The 27339-nt window shown below is 37.3% G+C and overlaps 1 protein-coding gene across 2 annotated transcripts; it reads left to right on the top strand.

The window, feature by feature from the left end:
- The first annotated feature begins 1701 nt into the window (after nt 1–1701).
- Nucleotides 1702–24490, top strand: LOC128022663 (pre-mRNA 3' end processing protein WDR33). 2 transcript variants are annotated; one of them, XM_052610441.1, is made up of 22 exons: nt 1702–1901; nt 7391–7613; nt 7693–7761; nt 7837–7941; nt 8072–8167; nt 8260–8411; nt 9838–9935; nt 11860–11986; nt 12177–12331; nt 13951–14029; nt 14155–14265; nt 14517–14611; nt 14712–14798; nt 14878–15017; nt 15100–15252; nt 15370–16101; nt 16212–16275; nt 16393–16624; nt 16732–16803; nt 19464–19609; nt 22807–23004; nt 23091–24490. In XM_052610441.1, exons 2-22 carry the CDS (start codon nt 7410–7412, stop codon nt 23258–23260), a joined length of 3285 nt encoding a protein of 1094 aa, XP_052466401.1. In that variant the 5' UTR covers nt 1702–1901; nt 7391–7409; the 3' UTR covers nt 23261–24490. The 2 variants fall into 2 exon arrangements, with proteins under 2 accessions (XP_052466401.1, XP_052466390.1); XM_052610430.1 differs by having other exon boundaries at nt 16390–16624.
- The last annotated feature ends 2849 nt before the right edge of the window (nt 24491–27339 follow it).

The following is a 27339-nucleotide window of genomic DNA, read 5'->3' as shown; positions in this document are numbered from 1 at the left end:
CGGTTTGTAGACAACCTACATGAACTACTGAGCCACTGCCACCCATAAAAGATTGCTGGGAATGAAAAAAGAATGGAGGAAATAGTTTTGGATGGAAATATGAGCAATGGGTCAAGGAGTGTGACCTGAAGGATGAAATGATCTGTCCTAATATACCACTACATGGTGTATCAGTATGGAATATTACTGAACCTGTTGTTGAAATGAGATTATAAAATGCGTGGGAAACAGATGAAGGGTATAGTAATAGTTTTAAAATCAGTGGCTTTATGAGAGAAACATTTTATTCTTTTATACAGATTTATACAGATCTAAAGACCAGAGTCAAAAAGTGGGTATAGGAGTGTATATCCCCAGATTTAAATCACAAATAATCTTAAAATTAAGTGATAAATTATCTGTATATTCCACAGAATTAAGTGCTAGAATAGTAGGATTGCAGTGGGTTGAACAGGTTAAGCCAAATAGGGTTGTAATTTGCTCAGACTCTTCATCAGCTCTCAAAAATATAATGACAACAAGAACTGATAGAGAAGACCTGTTGGTGGAAATGTATACATTATTATACAGACTGAAAGCAGAGGGTATAGTAGTATATTTATGTTGGGTACCAGCACACATGGGGATAGAAGGGAACGAAAAGGCTGATCAGTTAACAAAAGAAGCATTAAAGAAAAACTTGGTGGATATCAAGGTACCCCTGGGAAGAAGTGAGGTAAAATCAGTGATAAATAAGGAAATAATAAAACTGTGGCAACAAAGATGGGAAAATAGTAGTACAGGCAGATGGTATTATAATATTGAAAAATCAGTAAGGAAAAATAAACAGTTTTATGGAAGACATAGAAAGGAATATCAATATTAAGGTCTGGACATACAGGATTAAATTCAAAACTTGCAATAATGGGGAAGCATGAAACTGGTATGTGTGATGCATGTGATGTATTAGAAACAATAGCGCATGTGTTTTTTTAAGTGTAATAAGTATCATTCATTACATTATTAGGAGCTGAACACGCAGCGCCATTTAAAGCATTGGATCTGATCCTTTGGGGGGTGGGTGGGGCAATTAAATAAAAATTATACAGATACCCATGCAAGTAAATAAGTTATACAGTAGGTGGCGGTAAAACTACAAATGAGTGAATGGCCATATAACAACAAGAAAAAAAAATAATAAGAAGACTGTTGTGCCTATGCACAAGATAGAAATAAGTAAAAGAACATCTGACTATTTAAGTATATATGCAGTAGAAATGTGTGCCATCATGCTAGCACTACAGTGAATTGTAGAAAACGGTAACCAAGATTTTATAGTAGCCTATGTAGTGATTCTGTATCAGCACTTATGAGCACTGAAGCAGGCGCAGCTAAAAATCATGAAACAAAAGGAAGACACTGTTACTCAGTACAAAACAGATTGGGTGGTATTAAAGGTAAGGGAAGAAACAGAAAAGAGCATTCCAATTGGTTTAAGAATGGGACACAGTAACTTAAATAGCACCCTTCCATACTATATGTTAAAAATATTTTAGTTTGTGCAGAGAAGGAACAAGGTACCAAATATTTTTTTGACTATCTAAAAGAAACTTTCTGAATAGAGTGAAGACTGAATATGAGAATATAGTATGAGATAAAAATGAACAGAAGATGGCAGTAATGCAACAAACTGGATGCCAGCTGCCGTAAAACACCGAAGAAGAAGACGAAGAAGAAGAAGAAGAAGAAGAAAGCCTCGAGATGGAGGCAGGGGGTTAATTTAACTCGAAAAATAGCGAATTAACGCGGACTTTGGAGACAATTGACATTTCATTTCCATAAAGACATTACAGTAGTTTCCACAAGGAAGAGTCGTGTGTTAAATTTAGATTAATTGACTAAGTCAGCACTGGATATTTTGGGTGAGTTCCTCAAGTATTGACCGGGCGCCATTAAAACTCTGTGCGGGAGACAGGAAAGAAATAACCACAAACACAGCTATCTGTTTTAGCGGACAGGTTCTGCTATCAAATAAACACACTTGTTTGTAAGGAGATTCTAGTCACATTCTGGTAGACAGTGAAAATGTGGTCTGTTTGTTAGCGCCTGTGGTAGCATCAGGTATTGTGTTAGCTTGCTAAAGGCTAACAAACCTCGAACTGAAGAGAGACATTTGTCGACCTCGAACAAGAAATTACAGGTATAAATTAGTAGCTAATTGTTTTACCGTCTGCATTCTAGATAAATTTATTTTAAAATTCGATTTATGTGTTTTAGTTTAGCTCTGCGTTATCGCAACAGTGCGGTATGTAACGCCACAAAAAGAGAATAACGTACATTAAACAATTCCTATAACTTAAATGTTTTTCTGGCATTCACAAACCCCTCAATGTTCCCCAATAACATTAACTGAAGTTTTCTTCATATTTTTATAATAATATTTTATATTAAGTCGAAGTGTATAGGAAGTCCAATGTGTTTTACTTAATCAGATCTTAAATTCAGTCATATTGCAGAAATACAGCTGCATTTGAGTTTACTCTAAAAAAATATTTTAAAGGAAAGTAAACTATAGATACTGCATCCATGAACGGGTAGCGAAATACACGTCTAGTCATACTGGTAATAAAATGTGTTCTTACTTTTTTCATCATGTTAAAGAACATTATTATTATTTTCTATCATTAATCTGTGTGTTAGTGGAGGGGCTAATTATCTGTGTTCAGAAGAACTGGGTACTGTTTGAATTTGCGCTTTGATTTAGGGCTGGACATTATGGTCAGAATCAGTGGTGCACGAAGTGTACACAAAAAAAATAAAAATAGGGCGCCACATAGGGCTAAATGCATAGCTTTTTAGTAAAACTGAAAATGTTACTGCAGTGGTGATGCGTTACCTGTGAGCTGACCTGGTCATTCATTTGGTCATGGCCACGACATCATAACTAGAAGTATGTGATATAATATGTCATGGTCACGAGATATTAATTTGTGGGAATGCCATATTAACTCGTGGGAATGTGGTATTATGTCGTGACCACAGGATAATTTTGTCGGGATAACGACATCTTTATATTGTGGCCTCCAGATGCCATATTGAGGGAGCAACATCCATTTCTCGTGGCCACAACTTCTTACGTTGAAGCAACAGCATATTTTTCTCGTGGGCCATGAGTTTAATGCATAAATAAACCTGTGTGACCATAGGAACTCAGGATTATCAGAGATATATTCATTAATAATTTCTTAATTATTCAGCATTCAATTGAAGTTTATCAATTGAATGCTGAATTCTTTATCAATAAATAATACATAAAGGGCATAATATAAATGAGGCCTACAAGAAAACATTTTTATATCCATCCTACAGTCTTGTAAGTCCATTAAATGATCGTCTTTTTTCTGTAATATTTGTACATATATTATTAGCCTATTATTATTGATTATATTTTTATATCCGTTTATATACATTGTTTCCCTTAATTTCGATATGTTTACTTAACGTTTTGAATACTTTTGTAAATATTAGCCAACTGTAAATGCTCCACATGCCAATAAAGCTTTGAGTATGCTGACTAGAATTTGTGCAGGAATGAAGTTTAAATTTAACTTATATTTAACTTTAATTTCAGCTTACTAGACCGTAATTATAAATACTATAGTGTTTTGTTGAAGAATTAATCGTTTGCGGTTTCATTTGTAAATAAAAACACAACACGTTAATTTATCATCCCACATGGGCATAAATACGATCATAAAGTCAAAACTCTATTGGCATAATTGTCAGATGCTTATTTGCAAAATTTGTATTAGGCTAGCAAATACTAGCATAACCATGCAAAATGTTAACTAGGTAAAGGCGATACACAAATTGAAAGGGGAAATAAGAATATATAGCAATAAATATAAAAATATAGCTTTAATAAGTTAATGTAGTAATAAAAATCTACAAATATTAAATGTTTAATGTTAATAAAAATGTTTTATCTGTCTCTGATAATCCTGGGTTGCTATGATCACACAGGTTTGTTTATGAATTAAACTTGTGGCCACGAGAAAAATATGTCGTTCCCTCAACATAACATCTCGAGGCCACAACATAAGGATGTCGTTACCTCAACAAAATGATCTTGTGGCCACAACTTAATATCACATTCCCACGAGTTAATATGACGTTCCCACAAATTAACAACAAAACTAAGTGAACCAACCTGTCGATAGTCAAGACGATATTAAGCTCATTCTCCCATTATTTCTATTTTTATTAGGTGGCCTATTAAAATTCAGCTGTCAAGCAGCCCAGCTATTTCACATCAGCAGCGCATTTCATACACACACGCAAGAGAGGATTAGAACCTGTAGTCGGTGAAGAAGTTGTAACGCTTTGATTCGGATAACTCATTTAACCCATGGAATGAAAGAGATAGAAAACGAGGAGTTGGTGTCCCACACATTTAATGGCTGGTACACAGCAACGCCTTCTCCTCTTACATGAGCGATTCACTCTTTCTTGGCGTTACAAATAAAGTAAAGACAAAATAATAACAATGCGGCAAAGCAAATTTATCATCCATAGTGATTCTCACGTAGTCCTTATACGTCATCTCCACATAGTGTGCGTTATAAGTTAAGTGATCAGTCTCTTAAAGGGCACACCGCACTGTAATGTGATGCATGCAAATACATAGTTTTGGCCGTTACAAAGTCTTCATCCACAAACACTTTCAATGAAAGCTACTATCAATTTTGCGGAACAATTAAACTGATAACTTCCATGCGCAGATGCGGAAAATTTTTCACAGGATGCGCAATATGACAGCTGCGTCCATCTAATCTATATGAACTAGCTGTTTTAAATAGTTATTTTTATATTTAATGTTAGTTTATCAGTATGTTTGAAAGTTTTTTTTTTTTTAGATTATTGGTGATTCCATAGGCACACTCTTGCTCTTTTGTTAGTTTTGACTGCATTTATTGTCCTCATTTGTAAGTCGCTTTTGATAAAAGAATTGCTGAATTTAAATGTAATTTTGGTTCTTATGATATAATTCCGATGTCGATCTGAACACTATCTGAAATTGAAATCTTTTGTAACATTATAAATGCCTTTATAATTTTTTATAAAATTTTAAGCATCCTTGCTAAATAAAAGTATTAATTTCTAGAATTTCTTTCCCCTCAAAAAATAAAAAAATATACTGACTCCAAGCTTTTGAATTGAATATTGTATGTTACAAAAGCTTTTTATTTCAGATAAGTGCTGATCTTTCTATTCATCAAAGTATCCTGAAAACATTTTACTCAACGCTATGATCACAGGAATAAAATACATATTCAAATAGAAAGCTATTTTAAATAGTAAAAAAAATTAAAAATTGTACAGTTTTTTGCTGTACTGTGGATCAATTGGTGAGCAGAAGTGAATTCTTAAAAAAGAAAAAAACTTTGGACTGGTTGTGTAGGCTGATTATTCTTATTGATTGGAACACATGTTCTTCAGTCAGAAAAGAGTATGAACATTTCATGAGTCACTGCATAAAACAACTGCAAAAAAAAAAAGAAAAAAAGATTGACCTGGAAATGTTTTTAGATACGGGCTTATTGAAAATGCAAATTCATTCTCTGCCAGCAGTAGGCTCTTTTAGTGTGATAAAACTAGTGAGTGGGCTCCCCAGTAATGCATGTAATCAAATCAGCATTGCTTATGAACAATACTTTATAAGATAAAAATAAAAATTTAACCGAAACTTTTCTGTCAGTCAGACAGTCAGTTCCCTTCACAAATATATCGACTTATGGAAAACACTGGTAATGTGTATCAAGATTTCAGAAATGTGTTTAAAATTCATATCACTGTTATTGAAAAAAAAAAAAAAACTATATTGCGATACATATTGATTTTGAATTATTGTCCAGACCTACTTTGTTTGTTTTCTCCCTCCTCAGATACACACAAAATAAATATATACAATTTTCTTGAATAAATATATATATATTTTTTTTTTCCTGAAGCATTTTCCTAGTCATTAGCAGCGTCAATCACTCTTATAACACACTGTTTTTTTTTTAACAGTTTAAATTTCAATAATAATTGCTTGCCAGCGTTAGTATACTAATTGTTAAACACAATGTAATTATTGCATACTAATTACAACTAAAACACATCTACTTCAAATCACAAGGAAATATACCTGGTTCTATTGCAATAACTGAATATAACTAGTGATTTTGAATTTAGGTTTTTTTTTTGTCTTTTGTATTTACACTAAAATGTTCCAATAAATGCTGTTGATCCTGTTAGGTCCCGTTATACATTGATCTAATTCCACTTTTATGTGTGCACTGTTGTGTGTATTCTTTTGTTTATTTATTTTTATTTATTTATTTATTTTATTTTTTTGGAAAGGCAGTGAAATTGGCACTACACTATCCAGGCCTTTTTGATAATATTGCTTTTAACTGGAGGATGTCTTTAGTGGTTGCATGTGTTTTAATATTTGAAAGAATCTCTGATCTCAAATCTCTGATTTGAAACTCATACTGTGACCAACTAAGATGTTTGTGCTGATTTTTTCTATTTAAAGTTATACAGTGTTATATATATTTTTATTTGCTCTCAGTGCAGTAAAAACCAAAACTGTTTTAGATGAAACCACATTTTATTAAAGATTTATTTCAATTTGAAGGATTACTGTGAAAAGTATGATGCATTTTAAAGGTATTTTACACTGTGGTTCCAGATGCTTTACAACAATTAACGTTGATGTAATATCTCAGACATGTAAAACTAGCCTCTCCATACATCTGTAAAAAGCTTTTAAATTCAGTTTTGGTTTGCATTGATATCATTTGCAAAATGCCACAGCTTTTGTGGTCTGTCATTCATCTTCATTAATTTACTCTGTTTATTGCTCCACACATCTCGAAGATCTTTGGATTAACTTAGTAATGTAGTCAGTTTCTTGCACGATAGAATTAGAGGTATTCCTTCTTTATCAAATGATAGTCTACCTTATTTTTATTTCTTTTTTTTATTTTGCTGCAAGGTAGCTTTGGATTCTGGGAGCAAACTTATTAAACATAAAAGTTAGTTTTTACACAAAACAAAATTTAACATAGCTACAGAAAATACATTAAACCATCGGTTTGGTTTTATGCATTAAGTGTAGTCAGCAATGGATACTTAAGGTGTTAAATGTGCCTATATTTCGGTTACTTAATATTACTTCCAAGTGGTTTGAAATATCGGCACATTTAACCCTTAAATATCCATTGCTGACTACACTTAATGCATAAAAACAAACCGTTGTATTAATGTATTTTATGTCGGTGTATATGTAAAATTTTGTTAAAGTTAGCCAGTGTAATAAACTCTAAACTCATAGAAAATGTATTTCTCTTCACATCCTCAGGTGTCACAAAACTGTCACTATGGCAACAGATATTGGCTCACCTCCCCGGTTCTTCCATATGCCTCGGTTCCAACACCAGGCACCTCGTCAGGTGTTCTACAAGAGGCCGGACTTTGCCCAGCAGCAGGCTATGCAGCAGCTCACTTTCGATGGCAAACGCATGAGGAAAGCTGTGAACCGCAAGACCATTGATTATAATCCATCTGTCATCAGATATCTTGAGGTATAAACCTGACAACAAGTAACAGTGTGGCAGTTTAACATCCGGCAAATGTAACATCTGGCAAAATGCTCCATTTCAGAATCGATTGTGGCAACGAGATCATCGTGATTTCCGTGCTATTCAACCTGATGCAGGATGCTACAATGATGTATGTTTAACTACTTTGGTTAGTTCTTAGATATTTTTTTCTTCAAGTTCATATATTTCTCATACTTTTTTGCAGCTTGTTCCTCCAGTTGGTATGCTTAATAACCCTATGAATGCTGTTACAACAAAGTTTGTCAGAACCTCCACCAACAAAGTCAAATGCCCTGTGTTTGTTGTGCGGGTAAGTTCCAAGCTTAAAATTGAGTTTGATGCTTTGTGTTGAAATGCGTCATTTTGCTATATAACCCATGTACAGCCTACTCCTTTGGTTAGTCTTAACCATTCCTTATCCTTTTCTTTCCTTCTTTTAGTGGACTCCTGAAGGCAGACGACTTGTAACAGGTGCCTCCAGTGGGGAGTTTACTTTATGGAATGGGCTCACATTTAACTTCGAAACAATTCTGCAGGTAACCAGAGACCATATCTTAGATACTTCACAATCTCAAAATTTAGCTAAAAGGTCATTATTTATTCATCCATATTTATTTTTCTCTCATAGGCGCATGATAGCCCTGTCAGGGCAATGACTTGGTCTCACAATGACATGTGGATGTTGACTGCTGACCATGGAGGTTACGTGAAGTACTGGCAGTCCAACATGAATAATGTCAAGATGTTCCAGGCTCACAAGGAGGCGATTAGAGAGGCCAGGTCTATACACAATCTACCATTTTCTGTAGTTAACCCAAGCCTGTTACTGCCCCTGCAGGGGAATTACTCCGCCTGTAGGGGGCTATCCTCAGTGCTGTTAGTTCTGATATACTTTTCCCTCTGCTGCTCAATGTTTATGTCCTTTATTATTACGTTTTTGTGTTGTTGCAACACTGCATGTATGTCACCTGTGGCTTTTGAGTTATGTATTCTCATCTTTTATAAAGATAACTACTATGTACAGAAAAGGTGTATTTTTCGCACTTTTAAATAAAGTATTCACAATTATTTATATTCTAAGGTGATGACATACAGTCTAGAATTAAATAAAAAAACAAACAAAAAAACAACCGTTAGTGTTTGTTGGAAGGGTTTTTAGAGCCTCCATAGTGGAGGAGTTGGACACGTGTCTGCACAGGTCTATTTGCAGGAAATATACACAACTCTTTAAGTTTCAGTTCACAATGGTTTACCAGTAAGAGGAGCTGTGCTTTGTCATGCTTTCAGTCAGTCCCTAATAAAAAGTCTGCCTCTAAATAAAGATTTCTAATAATAAATAACTCACTTTGAGCGAAACAACTCTATGGGTATAAATACACATGGCAACATTTCATCAACATTGAAATCCAGGTTTATAATTCATTGCCACTCCCTTTTATTTTGTTAGCTCAGACACAATACAGAGTATGTAACATCCTTTCTAATGCAATTTATTTTACTATATCTAGAAAAAGAAGCCACAAAATTTATGCCAGTGTTATCAGATCATACAAATGGCTCATGGGTTGAAGTAAAAAAGACTGAAGAGAGGCTTTCACTCACTTCAGTGGTTTATTATTTTATTATTATTATTATTATTGTAGTTCTGAAAAAAAATCAGTGCATATTAAGAGCATCTGAGAACTGTGGGTAATGTATGTTGTTAGGTGGGGTGATCCTTCTGCCATTTTTGTGTGTAGACCGTAAAATAATAGTGTGTGTTTGGAGGTCAAAAGAGTGAGTTGGTGAACTGAGGCTGGCTCAGTTTTGGCAAATTCTTGAACCAGCTTATGTGCCCTCTGGAGGAAAGTGCAGACTGTCTAGGGATGATTTTATTTGAAACATACATGATTACATGTACTAATTGAAGTAAAGCAATTACCTTTGATGTGCTCATTCCATTTTCTGATATTGTAAAGCAAGGCTCAGAACACACAGAAATTTGCAGTCAGTGTTAAATGTCTTTAAGTGCATCTTGTTGTATTAAAGATGCATATAAGTAAGTTATGATAAGACTGTTCTGTAGTCTGAGTTGTCTGCTAAAGAGATGGATGATTCCTTGTCAGATTCACTCAAAGGGCCCCCAGGGCAGGGTATAAGGTGCCCACCCCACAGAGAACTGCTATGCTATCCTTCATTTTTGATTCTCTCCCTGCTGTGTCTTCAGTTTCTCTCCTACGGATAATAAATTTGCCACTTGCTCTGATGATGGAACTGTACGCATCTGGGACTTTCTGCGCTGTCATGAGGAAAGAATTCTTAGAGGTATGTTATGTACGATGTGGAGATATACACAAAAACTTCGCTTTAAACAAAATGACACTGTCATCTGGGTTCACAAAAAGAGTCTTCACATTACCTTTCACACACATCTGCAAATTTTTCCATGGGCTATCAGTTTTTTGTTCCTTGTTTCTTTGTTTTTTCCTTTTTTTTATTTTTATTTTTTTATTTATATGTTTTGCAATAATATTCATTAGACCTGTTTGAGTTTGTAGCTAATATTGGACAGATAAAGCACTGAACCTGGTAAATCTGTGTTTAAATTTATGTGTGTAAGTTTAAAAAGACAGTTGTTCCCTTTGCATAATTTACAATTATTATAATGCAATGAAGATGAGGTATTGGTCCCTTTCAATACCAACAACATGTATAACCTTGAAGACATGTATTCCCTGACCTGTACCATTTAGAAATAAATCAATCAACCTTAAATGCACAGACATAACATAATACATTTATTTCAAATAAAATGGAGTACTATGTAAAAAAAAAAAAAATACAATACATTAAAACCTTTGAGAATTAGTTAAGAGACTATGGCTATGGTGGGACTATAGGGTTTTTCATTTTTTTATATTCAGTTCAATAACAGTACCAGTCAAATGTTTGTCACATTTCATGTTTGTTTCTTTTATATGCAGTAGAGTAAGGCAAATAATTTATGTGTGTGGCAGGGTATTGAAGCTTTCTGATAAAGTTATTAAAGAAAACCTTTATCTGTTACCTCAAAACCTTTATCTGTTAAGACGGGGAAAAACACCCTGAATTCCAAACGCTTACTACAAACAAATAAATAAATAAAATTTCAATCTCAATTAAAGGTAAAGTTCACCCAAAACATTTTTTTTTTTTTAATCAATTACTCACTCTCGTGTGATTTCCAAACCTGTACGAGTTGCTTTCTTATGTTAAACATAAGAGATTTTGAAGATTGTCATTGAATTCTATAGTAGGAAAAAAAATACTATGGAAGTAAATGGCAATCTTCAAAATATTTTATTTTATGTCCAACATAAGAAAGCAACTCATACAAGTTTGGAACGACATGAGGGTGAGTAAATGATGACAGAATTTTCATTTTTGGGTGAACTATCCTTTAAAGGAAGGCACAATATTGTTGTTTTGAAAGTTAAACATGCTCAAACTTAGAACTATAATCAAATGAACAATTTTATGTGAAGATGGTGAAAAGCATAGGTGTTAAACATTGTAAGAACTTTAAAATTAAATGGAATATGTATTTTTGACGTCAGTTTCCAAATACCAAATGTTTTTGAGCCATGGCGCTCTCCCATTTGCAGTGATCTGTACTTGTATCAATGATAGAAATAGGACTTTTAGTCATGGTTTTTATAGTTATTTAAAAAAAATGATCATACTGATTTGCATCAGAAGAGAACACTTTAAAAACAGATTTTCGCTTTTTAACTAACATTAACTGTAGACTCATGTTTGTGCAAACACGTTCATTTATCTCATCAAATAAAAATACAACTATTAAGGATTCAGAATAACATTTTAATGCTGGCTTAATTGTTTTTGTGACAATCAATTACACAATGTGCCCTTTAAAATAATGCTGCCTTTATATGTTGGTGTCCATTTTCTCAATATGCTTTGTTGAAATGTACGGTTTTTCAGTGGTATGTGAATCGATTAGAAATGGAGTTTAATCCAATATAACTTGTTTTGTTCTGCTGTGGTTTTCCTTTTCATAGAATTGTAATAAAAAAAGAGATAGCATGCGTATGATCTATATTAAGTAGTGCTAATTAAATGATTAAACATTTAAAAAGGTGTCACTCTTAACAGGATGTTGTTCTGAAATAATAAAAAAATATGTATGCAAATACACAACAGGTTTCACTTTTGTCACACACTCATTCAAACTTGCATGTGTTTCCAGGTCATGGAGCAGATGTGAAGTGTGTCGATTGGCATCCCACAAAGGGCTTGGTGGTGTCTGGCAGCAAAGACAGCCAGCAACCTATCAAATTTTGGGACCCAAAGACTGGACAAAGTCTGGCAACACTGTAAGCAAGCAGACCCCTGTAAGACAGAAAAATATTGTAATCTTTGTTACCTATGCCCAAATGGTTTGACAGGTGTTAACAGACGTAGTAAGCCATTTAACAACAAAACAATTAGCTGCGTTGCAAATCTTGGTTTGAGTTTGAGTATTTAAGAAAGACTACTTATTTTACGGTTGTGTTTTGTCCTCAGACATGCACATAAAAATACAGTCATGGAGGTGAAGTGGAACCTCAATGGAAACTGGCTATTGACGGCGTCACGTGACCATTTATGCAAACTGTTTGACATTCGCAACCTCAAAGAGGAGCTGCAGGTTTTTAGAGGACATAAGAAAGAAGCCACAGGTATAATCCTAATGAGACTGTGTATTAATCTTGTGCAGCTGAAGCAATAATTTGTATACATACAGGTGCTGGTCATATAATTAGAATTTCATCAGAAAGTTTATTTATTTCACTTATTCCATTCCAAAAGTCAAACTGATACATTCAAAATGTTTATTTCTTTTAATTTTGATGATTATAACTGACAACTAAGGAAAATCCCAAATTCAGTATCTCAGAAAATTAGAATATTACTTAAGACCAATACAAAGACAGAATACTTGGCCGACAGAAAAGTATGAACATGGAAAGTATGAGCATGTACAGCACTCAATACTTAGTTGGGGCTCCTTTTGCCTGAATTACTGCAGCAAAACAAGCATGGCATGGAGTCGATCAGTCTGTGGCACTGCTCAGGTTTTATGAGAGCCCAGGTTGCTCTGATAGTGGCTTTCAGCTCTTCTGCATTGTTGGGTCTGGTATATCGCATCTTCCTCTTCACAATACTCCATAGATTTTCTATGGGGTTAAGGTCAGGGAGGTTTGCTGGCCAATTAAGAACAGCGATACCATGGTCCTTAATCCAGGTACTGGTAGCTTTGGCACTGTGTGTAGGTGCCAATTCCTGTTGGAAAATGAAATCTGCATCTCCATAAAGTTGGTCAGCAGCAGGAAGCATGAAGTGCTCTAAAACGTCCTGGTATACGGCTGTGTTGACTTTGTACCTCAGAAAACACCGTGAACCAACACCAGCAGATGACATGGCACCCCAAACCATCACTGGCAGTGGAAACTTTACACTGGACCTCAAGCAACGTGGATTGTGTGCCTCTCCTCTCTTCCTCCAGACTCTGGGACCCTGATTTCCAAAGGAAATGCAAAATTTACTTTCATCAGAGAACATAACTTTGGACCACTCAGCAGCAGTCCAGTCCTTTTTGAAGCAAGATGCTTCTGACGCTGTCTGTTGTTCAAGAGTGGCTAGACACAAGGAATGCAACAGTTGAAACCCATGTCTTGCATACGTCTTGAAGCACTGACTCCAGCTGCAGTCCACTCTTTGTGAATCTCCCCCACATTTTTGAATGGGTTTTGTTTCACAATCCTCTCCAGGGTGCGGTTATCCCTATTGCTTGTACAATTTTTTTCTACCACATCTTTTCCTTTTCTTCGCCTCTCTATTAATGTGCTTGGAGACAGAGCAATGCAATGAACTTTTGTGTCTTTCCCTCCTTGTGCAAGATGTCAATGGTCGTCTTTGGACAACTGTCAAGTCAGCAGCCTTCCCCATGATTGTGTAGCCTACAGAACTAGACTGAGAAACCATTTAAAGGCCTTTGCAGGTGTTTTGAGTTAATTAGCTGATTAGAGTGTAGCACCAGGTGTCTTCAATATTGAACCTTTTCACAATATTCTAATTTTTTAAGATGCTGAATTTGGGATTTTCCTTAGTTGTTATAATCATCAAAATTAAAGAAATCAACATTTGAAATATATCAGTCTGTGTTTAATGAATGAATATAATATACAAGTTTCACATTTTGAATGGAATTAGTTAAATTAATTTTTTGATGATATTCTAATTATATGACCAGCACCTGTATACGTTGTATACATATGTTTTCTCTTTTTGGTTGCAGCTGTAGCTTGGCACCCAGTTCATGAGGGCTTGTTTGCCAGTGGAGGCTCTGATGGATCATTGCTATTTTGGCATGCAGGGTAAGCACCGTTCAGATTTGTACTTTATATCCATATATGGTAACATTACTCAAAATGTAATACTATGCAGAGTAGTTTAAAAAAAATTATATTTGACTGCTGAAGTTGTTGGAATGTTTTGCTAGTGTGGAAAAAGAGGTGGGAGGAATGGAGATGGCTCATGAAGGAATGATCTGGAGTTTAGCCTGGCATCCACTGGGCCACATCTTGTGTTCTGGGTCTAATGATCATACCAGGTAAGTGTGTGTGTCATAAAACATGGATGTAGCGACCAAATGTGTCTAATAAGGTTGTTACATTTACCAAAATTTGAGTTATAAGAATAATATGCTATTGAACACACTCATTTATTTATAGTTAAGTTTTAATTCACAAATAAATGTTCCATGCAGTTAAGTAAATGGTCAAAACTAAATATGTTTAACTATAAACCTAAAATGCTCTAGTTTGCATAGACTGTAGCTCATTGCTGTGATCACTTCCTCAGCAAATTTTGGACAAGAAATCGGCCAGGGGACAAGATGCGGGACAGATACAATCTGAACTTGTTGCCTGGAATGTCAGAGGATGGAGTGGAGTATGGTTAGTATTGACCTCTTACAATTTAAAAGCCCTATAGAGGATATACATATGAATTCATAAATCTTCTTTTTTTTTTTTTTGGCGGGGGGTGGTATTCTAGATGACATAGAGACCAGTAGTGTTGCAGCCATTCCTGGCATGGGGATCCCAGAACAGCTGAAGGCTGCCATGGAACAAGAACAAACAGGTTAAGACACGAATACATCAGTTAATATTTATTGATGTTAAATTTGTTGGTTGTTTATAGTTGGTAGTTATGTGCTCAGGCAAAGAGATGGCGGCAGAACCAGAGATGAGCATTCCAGGGCTAGACTGGGGAATGGAAGAGGTCATGCTGAAGGACCAAAAAAAGCCCCCGACTAAAAAGGTTCCTTATGCAAAGCCAATTCCAGCTCAGTTTCAGCAGGTCAGTATGATAATTTTATACATAGGTTTTGGTAGCACTGCCAGAGTAGATGTGTTCCTCAATTTTTTATTTTCTCAAATAGGCCTGGGCAGAGAATAAGGTTCCAGCGATGCCTCCCGGAGAGGTTCTAAAAGAAAGGAAGGATGAGAAGACAGTAGATGGCAAAAAGAAGACGCAAGCAGAGATTGAGCAGGAAATGGCTGCCCTGCAGTATACAAACCCAGTGTTGCTTGAGGTCTGCAAATATGATTGCATATACAGCTTTAGCATTGTGCTGCAAAAATGTGAATAAACATTGTATTATGTGTGTACACTGCTTAATTAATAAAGAAGTTATGTTTTTTGTCCATAGCAACTGAAGATTGAGCGAATGGCACAGTTGCAAGAGCAGGGAATGCCTCCCCCTGCTGGACAGTCAGGGCCAATGCCACCCTTTCCGGGGCAGGGTGGTCCGATACCCCCACCGACACAAGGCTTTCCTCAGTCCATGCCTCCACAACAGATGCACCACAACGTGCCTCCAATGGGACCAGGTGGAATACCTGGTCCTTTCATGCCACCAGGCCAGATGGGTCCACCAGGACCTCCCATGCATCAGGGTCCCCCTCCTCAGGGCATGATGGGTCCAGACATGCACAGACCTCCACGTCACTCAGGCGCTCACAGGAATATGGGACCCCAGGGTCCTCATGGTATGCAACCTGGCCCCAGAGGCATGCAAGGACCTCCCCTAACAGGAATGCCCCCAGGTTCTGGTGGACCTCCAGTTGGTATGATGGGACCACCACCACGAGGACAGGGGCCACCACAGGGAGGTATGATGCATCAAGACATGAGGGGACCTGTGCCTCATGGAAACATGATGGGCCCTAAGGGACCCATGCAAGGAAGTATGATGGGGCCTCCACCCAGGACTCATGGTACCATGCAGGGAAATATGCATGGAATGGGGCCTCCTCCAGGGGGTATGCATGGACCACCAAACAACATGCAAGGGCCACCAGGAAACATGCAGGGCCCTCCACCATATATGCAAGGCAAACCACCACACATGGGTGATGGAAACCGTGGACAGTTCAACCAGGTGAAGAAACAGTTGGAGTAAACATATCCACAAAGTTTTAGGATAAAAAGATGTAACTGAATAAAAGTCAGGGTAGATTCTGTTGCTGAAATGTTATGCATATCTTCCAGGGACATAATCCTGGGCCTCAATCAATGATGCATGGAATAGGACAGCAGGGTCCTAACGGGAAAGGTAATACAACTCTTGTGGGGGGTAAAGTTATTCATATGCGAGGTAATTTAATCAAGACTAGTATGTGAAAGTTAACTGTGACTTGTTTGCATTTTGCCTTTCTGTTTGTGTTAGGAGATGGTCCTCGAGGACCACCTAACCACCACATGGGACCCCCAACAGAGCGACAAGATCCTGGTCAGGGCTCAGATGGGGGCCAGTACTGGGGTGATGATGGGGGTTATCAAGAAGGCTGGAGAAGAGGTCCTGGGCAGGAATACTCTGTAGGCCACAGAGGAATCTCTGGTGGACCATGGGAGGCCCAAGAAAGGTTTTCCTCGAATGATGGAGAGTACATGGGACACAACAGGTATGTTTCATTCAGCACTATGTTAAACTAGAAAGCTGATTATGTTAAATGGCAGGAGGCTGGGGGATTAGAATGTGATGTTTGTGTGTGGTGACACATTTTGACAGATATGATGGCTATGAGGACTCTGATGAGGAGTTTAACCAGAGGCAAAGACGGCCACCGCATGGAGATGACTCGTAAGTGTTACAAGTGTTACTTACGAAGAAAGAAATGTAACTATTATTCAAAAAGATTCTTAAAACTGAAACTCTGGAAGTTAAAGCCTGGGGTACTGTAGGAAAAAAAAATATTTATTTGATACACTGCTGATTTTGTAAGTTTGCCCACTTACAAATAAAAGGGTCTGTAATTTTTATGGTAGGTTTATTTTAACAGATAGAGACAGAATATCAACCAACAAATCCAGAAATAAAAACACATTATATAAATGTTAGAAATGTATTTGCATTTCAGTGAGTGAATTAAGTATTTGATCCCCTACCAACCAACAGGAATTCTGGCTCCCACAGATTGGTTATGTGCCCATGTGGAACACAAATTAGTTCTGCCTATTTAACAAGTTACTCCTAATGTCAGCTCGTTAGGTGTATAAAACACCTGTCCACACAATCTCTATCTTCCATTCCAACCTCTCCCACCGCCATGGGCTAGACCAAATAGCTGTCAAAGAATGTCAGAGACAAGATTGTACATCTGCACAAGGCTTGAATGGGCTACAAGACCACCAGCAAAAAGCTTGGTGAGAAGGAGACAACTGTTGGAGCGATTATTCAGAAATGGAAGAAATGCAAAACTAATATCAGTTGGCCTTGGTCTTGAGCTCCATGCAAGATCTTGCCTCATGGGGTAAGGAAGATCATGGGAAAAGTGAGGGATCAGCCCTGAACTACACAGGAGGATCTTGTTAATGATCTTAAGGCAGCTGGGAACAGGGCTGGGTGATATGGGCAAAAATTAATATCTCAGTATTTTTTGGCTGATTTTGGCTGATTTGCTAGTTGGCTGAAAGGTGGTGACGATTATAGGGGCCCACGGCTGAGGGAACGCCCCCAGCGATCTCAACTTTTCACGTGTTTTTAAACCTTGCCAATTTAAACATTCAAAAGAGTTTAAAGCATTCAAACACAAGACATGGGAAAGCTCAAATGAGGAGGCTACTCGTGTGCTGTGTTTGGTGCGCATGCAGAGAGCCGTGTCTCACAGATAGCAACACCGAACTGAGCTCTCCTTCAGGAAGTTTGCGTCCTCCTGCACCTGAACAAACGAATACAAATCTCAGTTTAAACAAACAGAAAGAGATGCGAAAGAGCCCAATTCAGCACCCGTAGTGTTCTGGTGTTTAGGGCGCACTGAGACATATTATACACAAAATTTCTTTATACTGTAGACTGCCAGTGAAATTGATAAACAGTTTAAATTTGGGACCAAAATGTATTCAGACACTTTGAACTGACCATGTTTTGCTTACATGTTTTTTTACTTTAATTGCTGCAACCTTTTTACAACACAGACTGAACAAAATTAAGCCTTGCTTGGTAATTGTTCAACAAAGTGTTGAGTAAATATTGTTATACTAACAGCTGTCTGAAGTTTTGGTTGATTGCAATCCATTACATATCTTTCTATCAAAGTTAGCTGACATTATCAAGATGAATTTGTTCTTACACAGTTTAACTCGCCATAAGATTTCTTGTTCTATTTTATTACCCATTTCTAAACTATAGCAAATAAACTGTGATTATGTAAGAAATGTTGTCTGAATAAAATTTGGTTTGACTGTATATTTTATTTTACATTGAAGACTATGCAGTGCTATTTTACATTTGATTATTCAGTTTTTGTACCTGAACATATACAAACTTGAAAAACTTAAACATGGTATAAGTTGCACAAATAAATAAATAGAACGAACATTCAAATATAATTATTTTAAACAGGCCCCACTGGTACAAACTGCACTGGGGCCTCACTAACCTCAGTTACAGCCCTGGTCATAATACTCACATAAAAATGATGTGAGTAATGGTGTGTTTTGCAACAGCACCCAAGGAAGCGGTTCTCTGACTGCGCAGCACAGCCACACGTACCACAGTTATATTTGGTATAATTTTATTTTAAATGCCATAATGTCAGTTGAAAACATTGCAATTGTTTTTTAATTTACAACAACGAGCACCACAAAACCATTTAAAGAGGCACATTTAGCGGTCTCCGTTCCAGAATAGAAAACGGTCAACAAAGTAAAATTATCTCAAAACGTACGGCGTGCTCTCTTCATTTTATCAGATGCTCATTATCACATCTTTTAATTTTATAATACTGCTAATAACATTTAATTCAGGCTAAAACCCCTTTAATTCAAGTGAGTAAGCATTTTTTTTTTTTTTTGTGACTTTTTTATATCCTATCATACTGTCATCCTGACTGTGTGCTGCAGCAGTAGACACATTTTGCAGCATTAAGATTAACGATTAATCGATTAATTGATAGTTAATTTAAACAACAATTAATCATGGAAATTGACATCCCTACTTTTGACAAACTTGTACAGAAGCAGATACGTTATGACCTCCTGAGTCATTATGAGTCTTTATGAGTCCTTTCTCTTGCTTTTATTAGCATATTCCATCTTCCAAACTGGTTCTTAAAAGAAAAAAGTCAGTGTTGCCACCTAGTTGACCCACTAGTTGGGATTTTTCACCAAAAGCTAATTTATTTGATTCCAAGAATAGGATTAATCTTGCAAACTTTTACAGGCTAAATTTTTGATCTCTCACCAGCATTGTCAACTGATTGATAAATACATGGTCTTTATTGTATGGCTGTGAATGTGCAGATACCGGAGGGGTGGCCCGAGTGGCCGTGGTGAAATGGGCGGCTACCAAGATGAGTATGGTGGAGATGAGAGCTTTGATTCTCAAGAAGACATGGGCCAAGGTTGGGGTGGAAGAGGTAGACCACGTGGTGGACCGCCAAGAGGAGGTAAAACCTTTTCCATTCACCTGTCCTTCAGCCCACCTTGCGTCTATTAAAATTGAGGTGTCAGGTTTGAACATGACATCTTTCTAAGATGGTGTAGAAAGAAAGGGGCTTCTCCCAACTTCCGATGATTATCCCTGTGACTATGGAGGAGGAAGAAAGCAGCAGGGCTGGGAGGGAGGGCGAGGTTCAGGTAGAAGCGCATGAAGGGGATACCGATTTGATGTTCTTGTTGTTGCAGTGCATTTAGATGTGCTTGAGCAAATTCCTATTCTTTCACTGAGGCCATAATGCTGAGTGCACATTACATGATTTTGCACCATATTTTCCAGTCACAGACAGTTTTTAAGGTCTGCAACAACAAAACAATAAGATCAAAGCCAAATTGGATGTCAGGCTGGTTAGGAATAAGCATTCCAACATGTTCTATGACTTGCCTCAGAAACAAAAGCAATGTAGAGAGAGCAGTAGCAAGAAATGAACAATGAGAAGGTGACAGGAAACCATGGGATCTTTGTTTAAAACATGAAGAATTAATTAAAGAATTAATTTTACAAGAAAACTGTCCAATTCAATTTCCAGTTAACAGGCCAAACTGGCTTTTGGCTATTAAAAACAATATCCGTAACCATCTGAAATTAAAGGTGGTAACTGTGCAGTAATCAAATTCAATACAAACATAGATGGTACTGACATTTAGTGTAAGCATTTCGCTTTTTTTTCCAAATTGGATTGGTTGTTGGTTAAAGTAGCGCTCAAAGTAGTTATTCATATTTGAACAAGAACACATCCAAAAAAGCTTCCTACCAGTGGTAATCCTTCACAAAACTTAACATCTAGCACAGTTTTATCATAGGTAGAATGCAAAATGTGTCAATATATGCATTTCACTCAAATGTAATATAAGTAACTGATAAAAGGTAGCCTAATTACATGAAAAACGAAACGCAGACTTCCCTGCATCCAACACAAGCTGCAGGAATCAGATTTAAGAGGAGGGATGACTGACAAGATCATGCTGGAGGATTTGCTGCTCAACAGATCCAGAGCTCATTGACAAATATCTGATCTTCCTTTATACAGAGTGCTCGTAATCCTGAAATCGAAAGTGAAAATAAACAGCGAGAGATTCAAAAGAGATTTAATTGGCTGAAATTTAAATACTGTGCATATTGGTAGCGGCTCCCTGATGCATGAAAATTATATTGCATATATGTTTGCTGGTGCCAGCCGGACTGGACACAAAAATCACGGCAGTGGGCAGCAATGGTCAGAAATTCATCTGAAGCGGGATTAAGAAAACCGATTTTGAAATACTGTACTTCCACACAGATGTCATGTTCACAAATTATCTAGTCTGTGTACACAGGCGCACTTCCGGAAAAACCGGCCGAAAAAAAATAAATAAAACTATATATTCGGATTTATGGCCAGTCAACTGGTGCATCACTATATGTAATGTAGATGATGACAGGATATAGTTTGTGGGCGTCCTTTAAAGGGATACTCCACACCGAGATTAAAATGTTGTCATTAATCACTAACACCCATGTCGTTCCTAACCTGCAAAACACTTTGTTCCTCTTTGGAACACAATTTAAGATATTTTGGATGAAAATGGGTGGCTTGTAACTGTCCCATGGATTTCCGAGCAAAATACAGTGTAAAGGTCCAGAAAAGTATGAAAAGCATTGTCAGAATTAGTGGTTGACAGATATTGTTTTATTTTTTTTTATTTTTATTTTTTTTGACAGCCGATGCTGATACCAAGTGGCCAATAGCCGATATAAAACCAATAAATTTATTTATTTATATTTAGTATTTTCTCAGATAAATATTTAATAAAATTTATATAATTAAAAAGGAAGTAAACACTGTAACCAACATGTCACTCAGTATTCTGGGAAGTTTGTGTGCATTGGGAATCATATTTTTCAAATGGAGCCAGAGTAACACTCATTTTACATACAGCACACAGAGAAAATGACATGAATGTGACCATGGGCAAATGCATATAACGCATAATTTGAAATCACAAGTTTAAAGTTTAAAACACACAAATGCACATTTCACAAGATCTCACAGCTGGATTGCAAGGTTTGTTAAATTAAATGTTCACTAGCTATTCAAAGATTTGTTTACATGATGTAAATGTGTATTAGCTTAATGCTAACGGCAAACGAGAAAGTATTATAATATTTGCCTTTCTATTACTAATAAAATAAAAGCAATCATTATAATATTTTTTTATATATATATTAATTCGTGGCCTATTGGTTAGAGAGTTTGACTCCTAACCCTAAGGTTGTGGGTTTGAGTCTCAGGCTGGCAATACCACAACTTAGAGGCCCTTGAGCAAGGCATGGAACCCCAAACTGCTCCCCGGGCGCCGCAGCATGAATGGCAGCACACGGCTCCGGGTGTGTGTTCACAAGTGTGTGTGTGTTCACTGCTGTGTGTGTGCACTTTGGATGGGTTAAATGCAGAGCACGAATTCTGAGTATGGGTCACCATACTTGGCTGTGTGTCACGTCACACTTCAGAACTGTTAACGACAACAGTGAACAAGAGGGAGAATGTGAGCTGTGTGTGGTCAGGTGCAGCCTTTCTCAGTGCCTTCAAAATAAAAGTCCCGCCTCGAACACATCGGCAAGCAGAAAAATGTCAAATATCGGCCGATATATCGGCCTTGGCCACAAATACCAAAATAGTGGCTAACTGTGCCAAAACGATTAAATACATACAAAATTATGGCAAAATTCCTGTGTTGGCAAGTATCTTGTTAAACACAATTAGTTTGAAAAATTAAATAGTTGAGAAAGAGAACGTGTTGTGTGACCATGGATAAACTCTTAAAATGACCTCAGTTTAGTACTCACATGCTGTGACAGGTGCTTTCTGTCCATGTGTGCTCTCAGAAAACCGTATATCAGAAGTTTAAACTCATATGGTTTCAAACCTTTGATTTCAGTGCGATAAACATGATAATCAGAACCAAAACAGATGGTTTTAGCAGGTACAAACTGTAATGGCACAACTCTATTCTGGAAAATATTAAGTCATTAAGCCTGGGGAGCATGTGCAAGTGCTGGCCCAGATGCTGTCATGTTTGTTTTGTCTTATAGTTGGTTAAAATGTAATTTAGGATATATAAAAAAAAAAATCATCATGCTGGTGTGTGTGTGTGTGTGTGTGTTCAGGTCATGAGAGTTATCAGGATGGTCAGCGGCCAGATCACAATATTCATGACAGTCCTTCTCCAGCCAGTAGAGAGCGTTCCTCCTCTCTACAGGGCATGGATATGGCCTCTCTGCCACCACGCAAACGGCCATGGCATGACGGACCGGGCACTGGTGACATGGACTCCTCTGGTGCAGGGCCTGATGACCGAGGAGCAGGTGAGGGATGGATAAGTGGGAGTGGTTTGTTTTAATGTAAAACACATAAGTCATTCTGTATACTAATATTATCTAACTCCCCATAGGTCGACCGTCACCAAGAGACGAAGGTGGGTTTGGACCTCCATCAAGGGGAGGAAGAGGAAGTTGGGGCCGTGGTGGACTGCCAAACCCAGGTGGCCCTGGTCCCAATTTGGGCCCAAATATCAGGCGAGGGGCTCCACGTGGTGTTATGAGGGGAGGTCGGGGACGGTAGGAATGGTCACACCTGCTTTCCCGGGCACAATGGGGTTAAACCGACTACAGTGAAGACGGGGTAAACAAAAAACCACACATGGCTAAAATACCAGCTTCCTTGAGGGTCTGAACAATTATGCAGGCTTGGACCGATGTCTGGAAGCACTTCACTATTATCAGCATGGAACCCTAATTGGTGGCTAAGGTTTTAGCTTTTTCCCTACAACGTATTGGACAGATGGTGGTGGGTACCAGTTATCCAGGGTCAGATGTTGTGGCTCATGATGCCCCTTGCTATCTGCTTGGTGTACACATGGTACATGGCGTTTATTCTAACCTTCCCTGCACTGAGCAGCTGATCTCTTGAACCGTGGCAGCTGAATTTATACCAGAACCTGAGTCCCTTCTTTATTTTCCTTTTTTTTTTTTTTTTTGGCTTCTGATGTATGGAAACAATGTTTTGTGTACCAGTGAATTCCTCTGTCAGATTCTGTCATCCAGCAAATGCATGTCAATCTAGGTGATGTTGAACTGGAATCATCTTGTGGACTGTCTATTACTAGAGAAAAGTGGACTCTTGAATGTTCCACTCCCCCCGGGGCTGTTTATTTAATTTCATCTTTATATAAAATAATGGATATAATCTTTCTGTAAACTTACCAGGCTACTTTGAGTGACAAAGTTGCAGACTTTGTTTCTGTGTGTACAGTTTGTCAAAAAATGTGTCATAGTTTTGTATGAAACGATAATAGACTGTGCAAAATTTATGTAAAAACTCTCTGCTCTTGTCATTTCTTTTTCACCCACTCCTTAGTTGTGTTTCTGATACTGACACTCTTGAAGGCAGCAGTCCTGATTCTGGAGATCTGTCTTTCTTTTATGCATTCCTGTAGAAGTGTGGTCACACAAGCCCAAGATTCTCTATTGGTCATTGTGGTCTCATTGTGAATTCACAGACAGTTCACAACATTTTTTTTCAATACATTGGAACTGAATACTATACATTTAACTTGCTTTTCCAGTCTCCCACAATTGCATGTATATGACTGGTGCGTCAGTGGAGTGAAAAGTCAACCGTGATGGCCCTTTAGTTCCAACCCTGCTTTATATATATGTATATATATATTCAAGAATGTTGTTTACAGTTTGATTTAAACTTGACAGCAAGTTAGATCATCGGTAGAACATAGAAGCCATGATTTGAACACTCTTGACCAGATTTTACATAAAACGACAATTTATCTGTGAAGGCAGATCTCTTCTGTGATTTTTCTCCTAACTAAACATGGCAAATGACACTCATTTTTGGTTTCTGTTTATGCATTATGGCATGGGGTAGCTCTTCCCACACCAAAAATGCATTTTCACAATACAATTATAAGCATTCTATCTGGCAAAGATAGAAAGATAGTTTTATTTGCAGTGTGTCATGCAAAAAAGTTCTGTCAATAGTGAATAAAGCACAGCTCACACAGAAGTCACTTTTAAAACAAGTAGTTTTCTAGTCAACACCAAATCTGTGTGAGGAATGTTTTTGCCCTTAAGAAAAACTCCTGATTGTGTGTATTCCTATTGAAATGACTGGATTTGACAGGGCAACAGAGAATATGTTTACACCTTTATTCTACACTTGATATCTGGGGCCCACTTGGGCTACACAATTGGGACCCAGCTGATTTTGGGTTAGCCCAAATGGGCTGATGATGGACCCTTGATAGGGTTAACCAGGTGGCTCCCATTTGGTGCCTACATGGGTTAGAATTTGGACCCAACTAGGTCTTATGTAGGTCTCTTATGGGCTACAACAGCTATACATATGGGCTAATATGTGTCTGTTTGGGTTACCTTATTTTACAGTAAACCTTTAAACAAACATTACATTAAATCCACTAAAATTATAAAGGTTTACAATAAACAGAAACCAGTCATTCATGCTTTTAAGCAAAGTTTATTTGGAATAATTCAAACATGGCTTATAACTTTTAAACTACATTTACAACTTTTATAAAACGTGCATCAAAAAGATTCTTTGGAGTGATTTGAACATGACCATTATAACTTGTACATTTACAACTTTATAAAACATAATTATTAAAAAAGGAAAATGAAGCTGCTGTCAGAAATTATTTGACACAACTTTTATTGTTTGTATATACTATCTGAAGACTCAAATACATTATTTCACAAACAAACATACAGTATTGTTCAAAATAATAGCAGTACAATGTGACTAACCAGAATAATCAAGGTTTTTCGTATATTTTTTTATTGCTACGTGGCAAACAAGTTACCAGTAGGTTCAGTAGATTGTCAGAAAACAAATGAGACCCAGCATTCATGATATGCACGCTCTTAAGGCTATGCAATTTGGCAATTAGTTGAATTAGTTGAAAGGGGTGTGTTCAAAAAAATAGCAGTGTGGCATTCAATCACTGAGGTCATCAATTTTGTGAAGAAACAGGTGTGAATCAGGTGGCCCCTATTTAAGGATGAAGCCAACACTTGTTGAACATGCATTTGAAAGCTGAGGAAAATGGGTCGTTCAAGACATTGTTCAGAAGAACAGCGTACTTTGATTAAAAAGTTGATTAGAGAGGGGAAAACCTATAAAGAGGCTGTTCAGCTAAAATGATCTCCAATGCCTTAAAATGGAGAGCAAAACCAGAGAGACGTGGAAGAAAACGGAAGACAACCATCAAAATGGATAGAAGAATAACCAGAATGGCAAAGGCTCAGCCAATGATCACCTCCAGGATGATCAAAGACAGTCTGGAGTTACCTGTAAGTACTGTGACAGTTAGAAGACGTCTGTGTGAAGCTAATCTATTTTCAAGAATCCCCCCCAAAGTCCCTCTGTTAAAAAAAAGGCATGTGCAGAAGAGGTTACAATTTGCCAAAGAACACATCAACTGGCCTAAAGAGAAATGGAGGAACATTTTGTGGACTGATGAGAGTAAAATTGTTCTTTTTGGGTCCAAGGGCCACAGGCAGTTTGTGAGACGACCCCCAAACTCTGAATTCAAGCCACAGTACACAGTGAAGACAGTGAAGCATGGAGGTGCAAGCATCATGATATGGGCATGTTTCTCCTACTATGGTGTTGGGCCTATTTATCGCATACCAGGGATCATGGATCAGTTTGCATATGTTAAAATACTTGAAGAGGTCATGTTGCCCTATGCTGAAGAGGACATGCCCTTGAAATGGTTGTTTCAACAAGACAATGACCCAAAACACACTAGTAAACGGGCAAAGTCTTGGTTCCAAACCAACAAAATTAATGTTATGGAGTGGCCAGCCCAATCTCCAGACCTTAATCCAATTGAGAACTTGTGGGGTGATATCAAAAATGCTGTTTCTGAAGCAAAACCAAGAAATGTGAATGAATTGTGGAATGTTGTTAAAGAATCATGGAGTGGAATAACAGCTGAGAGGTGCCACAAGTTGGTTGACTCCATGCCACACAGATGTCAAGCAGTTTTAAAAAACTGTGGTCATACAACTAAATATTAGTTTAGTGATTCACAGGATTGCTAAATCCCAGAAAAAAAAAATGTTTGTACAAAATAGTTTTGAGTTTGTACAGTCAAAGGTAGACACTGCTATTTTTTTGAACACACCCCTTTCAACTAATTGCCCAATTGCACAGCCTTAAGAGCGTGCATATCATGAATGCTGGGTCTTGTTTGTTTTCTGAGAATCTACTGAACCTACTGGTAACTTGTTTGCCACGTAGCAATAAAAAATATACTAAAAACCTTGATTATTCTGGTTAGTCACATTGTACTGCTATTATTTTGAACAATACTGTACCAACAGTACAGATGCTCACTCCACTGTCCTTACTCTCCCAACGGCCCTTTGAAAAGACATTTTACCAACCACTGTGCCACTTTTTCACAGTTAAAACTGATCATTCTTGTTTTTTTTAAAGATTGTATTTCCTTTTAAAAATCAAGAATATCTTGATATAGACTTACCCATCTTGCTCTCCACTATGTGACCTCGCAGAACAGTTTCCTCCTGTTACTGATTAGTCACTTGCACTGACTTTTCTGCCTCTTTTCTGGTAATTTGGTAAGAGGAAAACAATGCAAG

The sequence above is a fragment of the Carassius gibelio genome, chromosome A2 (genome assembly GCF_023724105.1).
Source record: "Carassius gibelio isolate Cgi1373 ecotype wild population from Czech Republic chromosome A2, carGib1.2-hapl.c, whole genome shotgun sequence".
In the NCBI taxonomy this organism is placed as follows: Eukaryota; Metazoa; Chordata; class Actinopteri; order Cypriniformes; family Cyprinidae; genus Carassius; species Carassius gibelio.
Note: the sequence above shows the minus strand (reverse complement) of the source record. Positions and strands in the feature narration are given on the sequence as shown.

Excerpts from the sequence above, each read along its gene's own strand:
- LOC128022663 (XM_052610430.1), top strand. The coding sequence starts at position 7,410 with ATGGCAACAGATATTGGCTCACCTCCCCGGTTCTTCCATATGCCTCGG. Across the intron at positions 14,266-14,516 it reads GGGTCTAATGATCATACCAG|CAAATTTTGGACAAGAAATC; the intron begins GTAAGTGTGTGT and ends TCACTTCCTCAG. Across the intron at positions 15,018-15,099 it reads TTCCAGCTCAGTTTCAGCAG|GCCTGGGCAGAGAATAAGGT; the intron begins GTCAGTATGATA and ends TTTCTCAAATAG.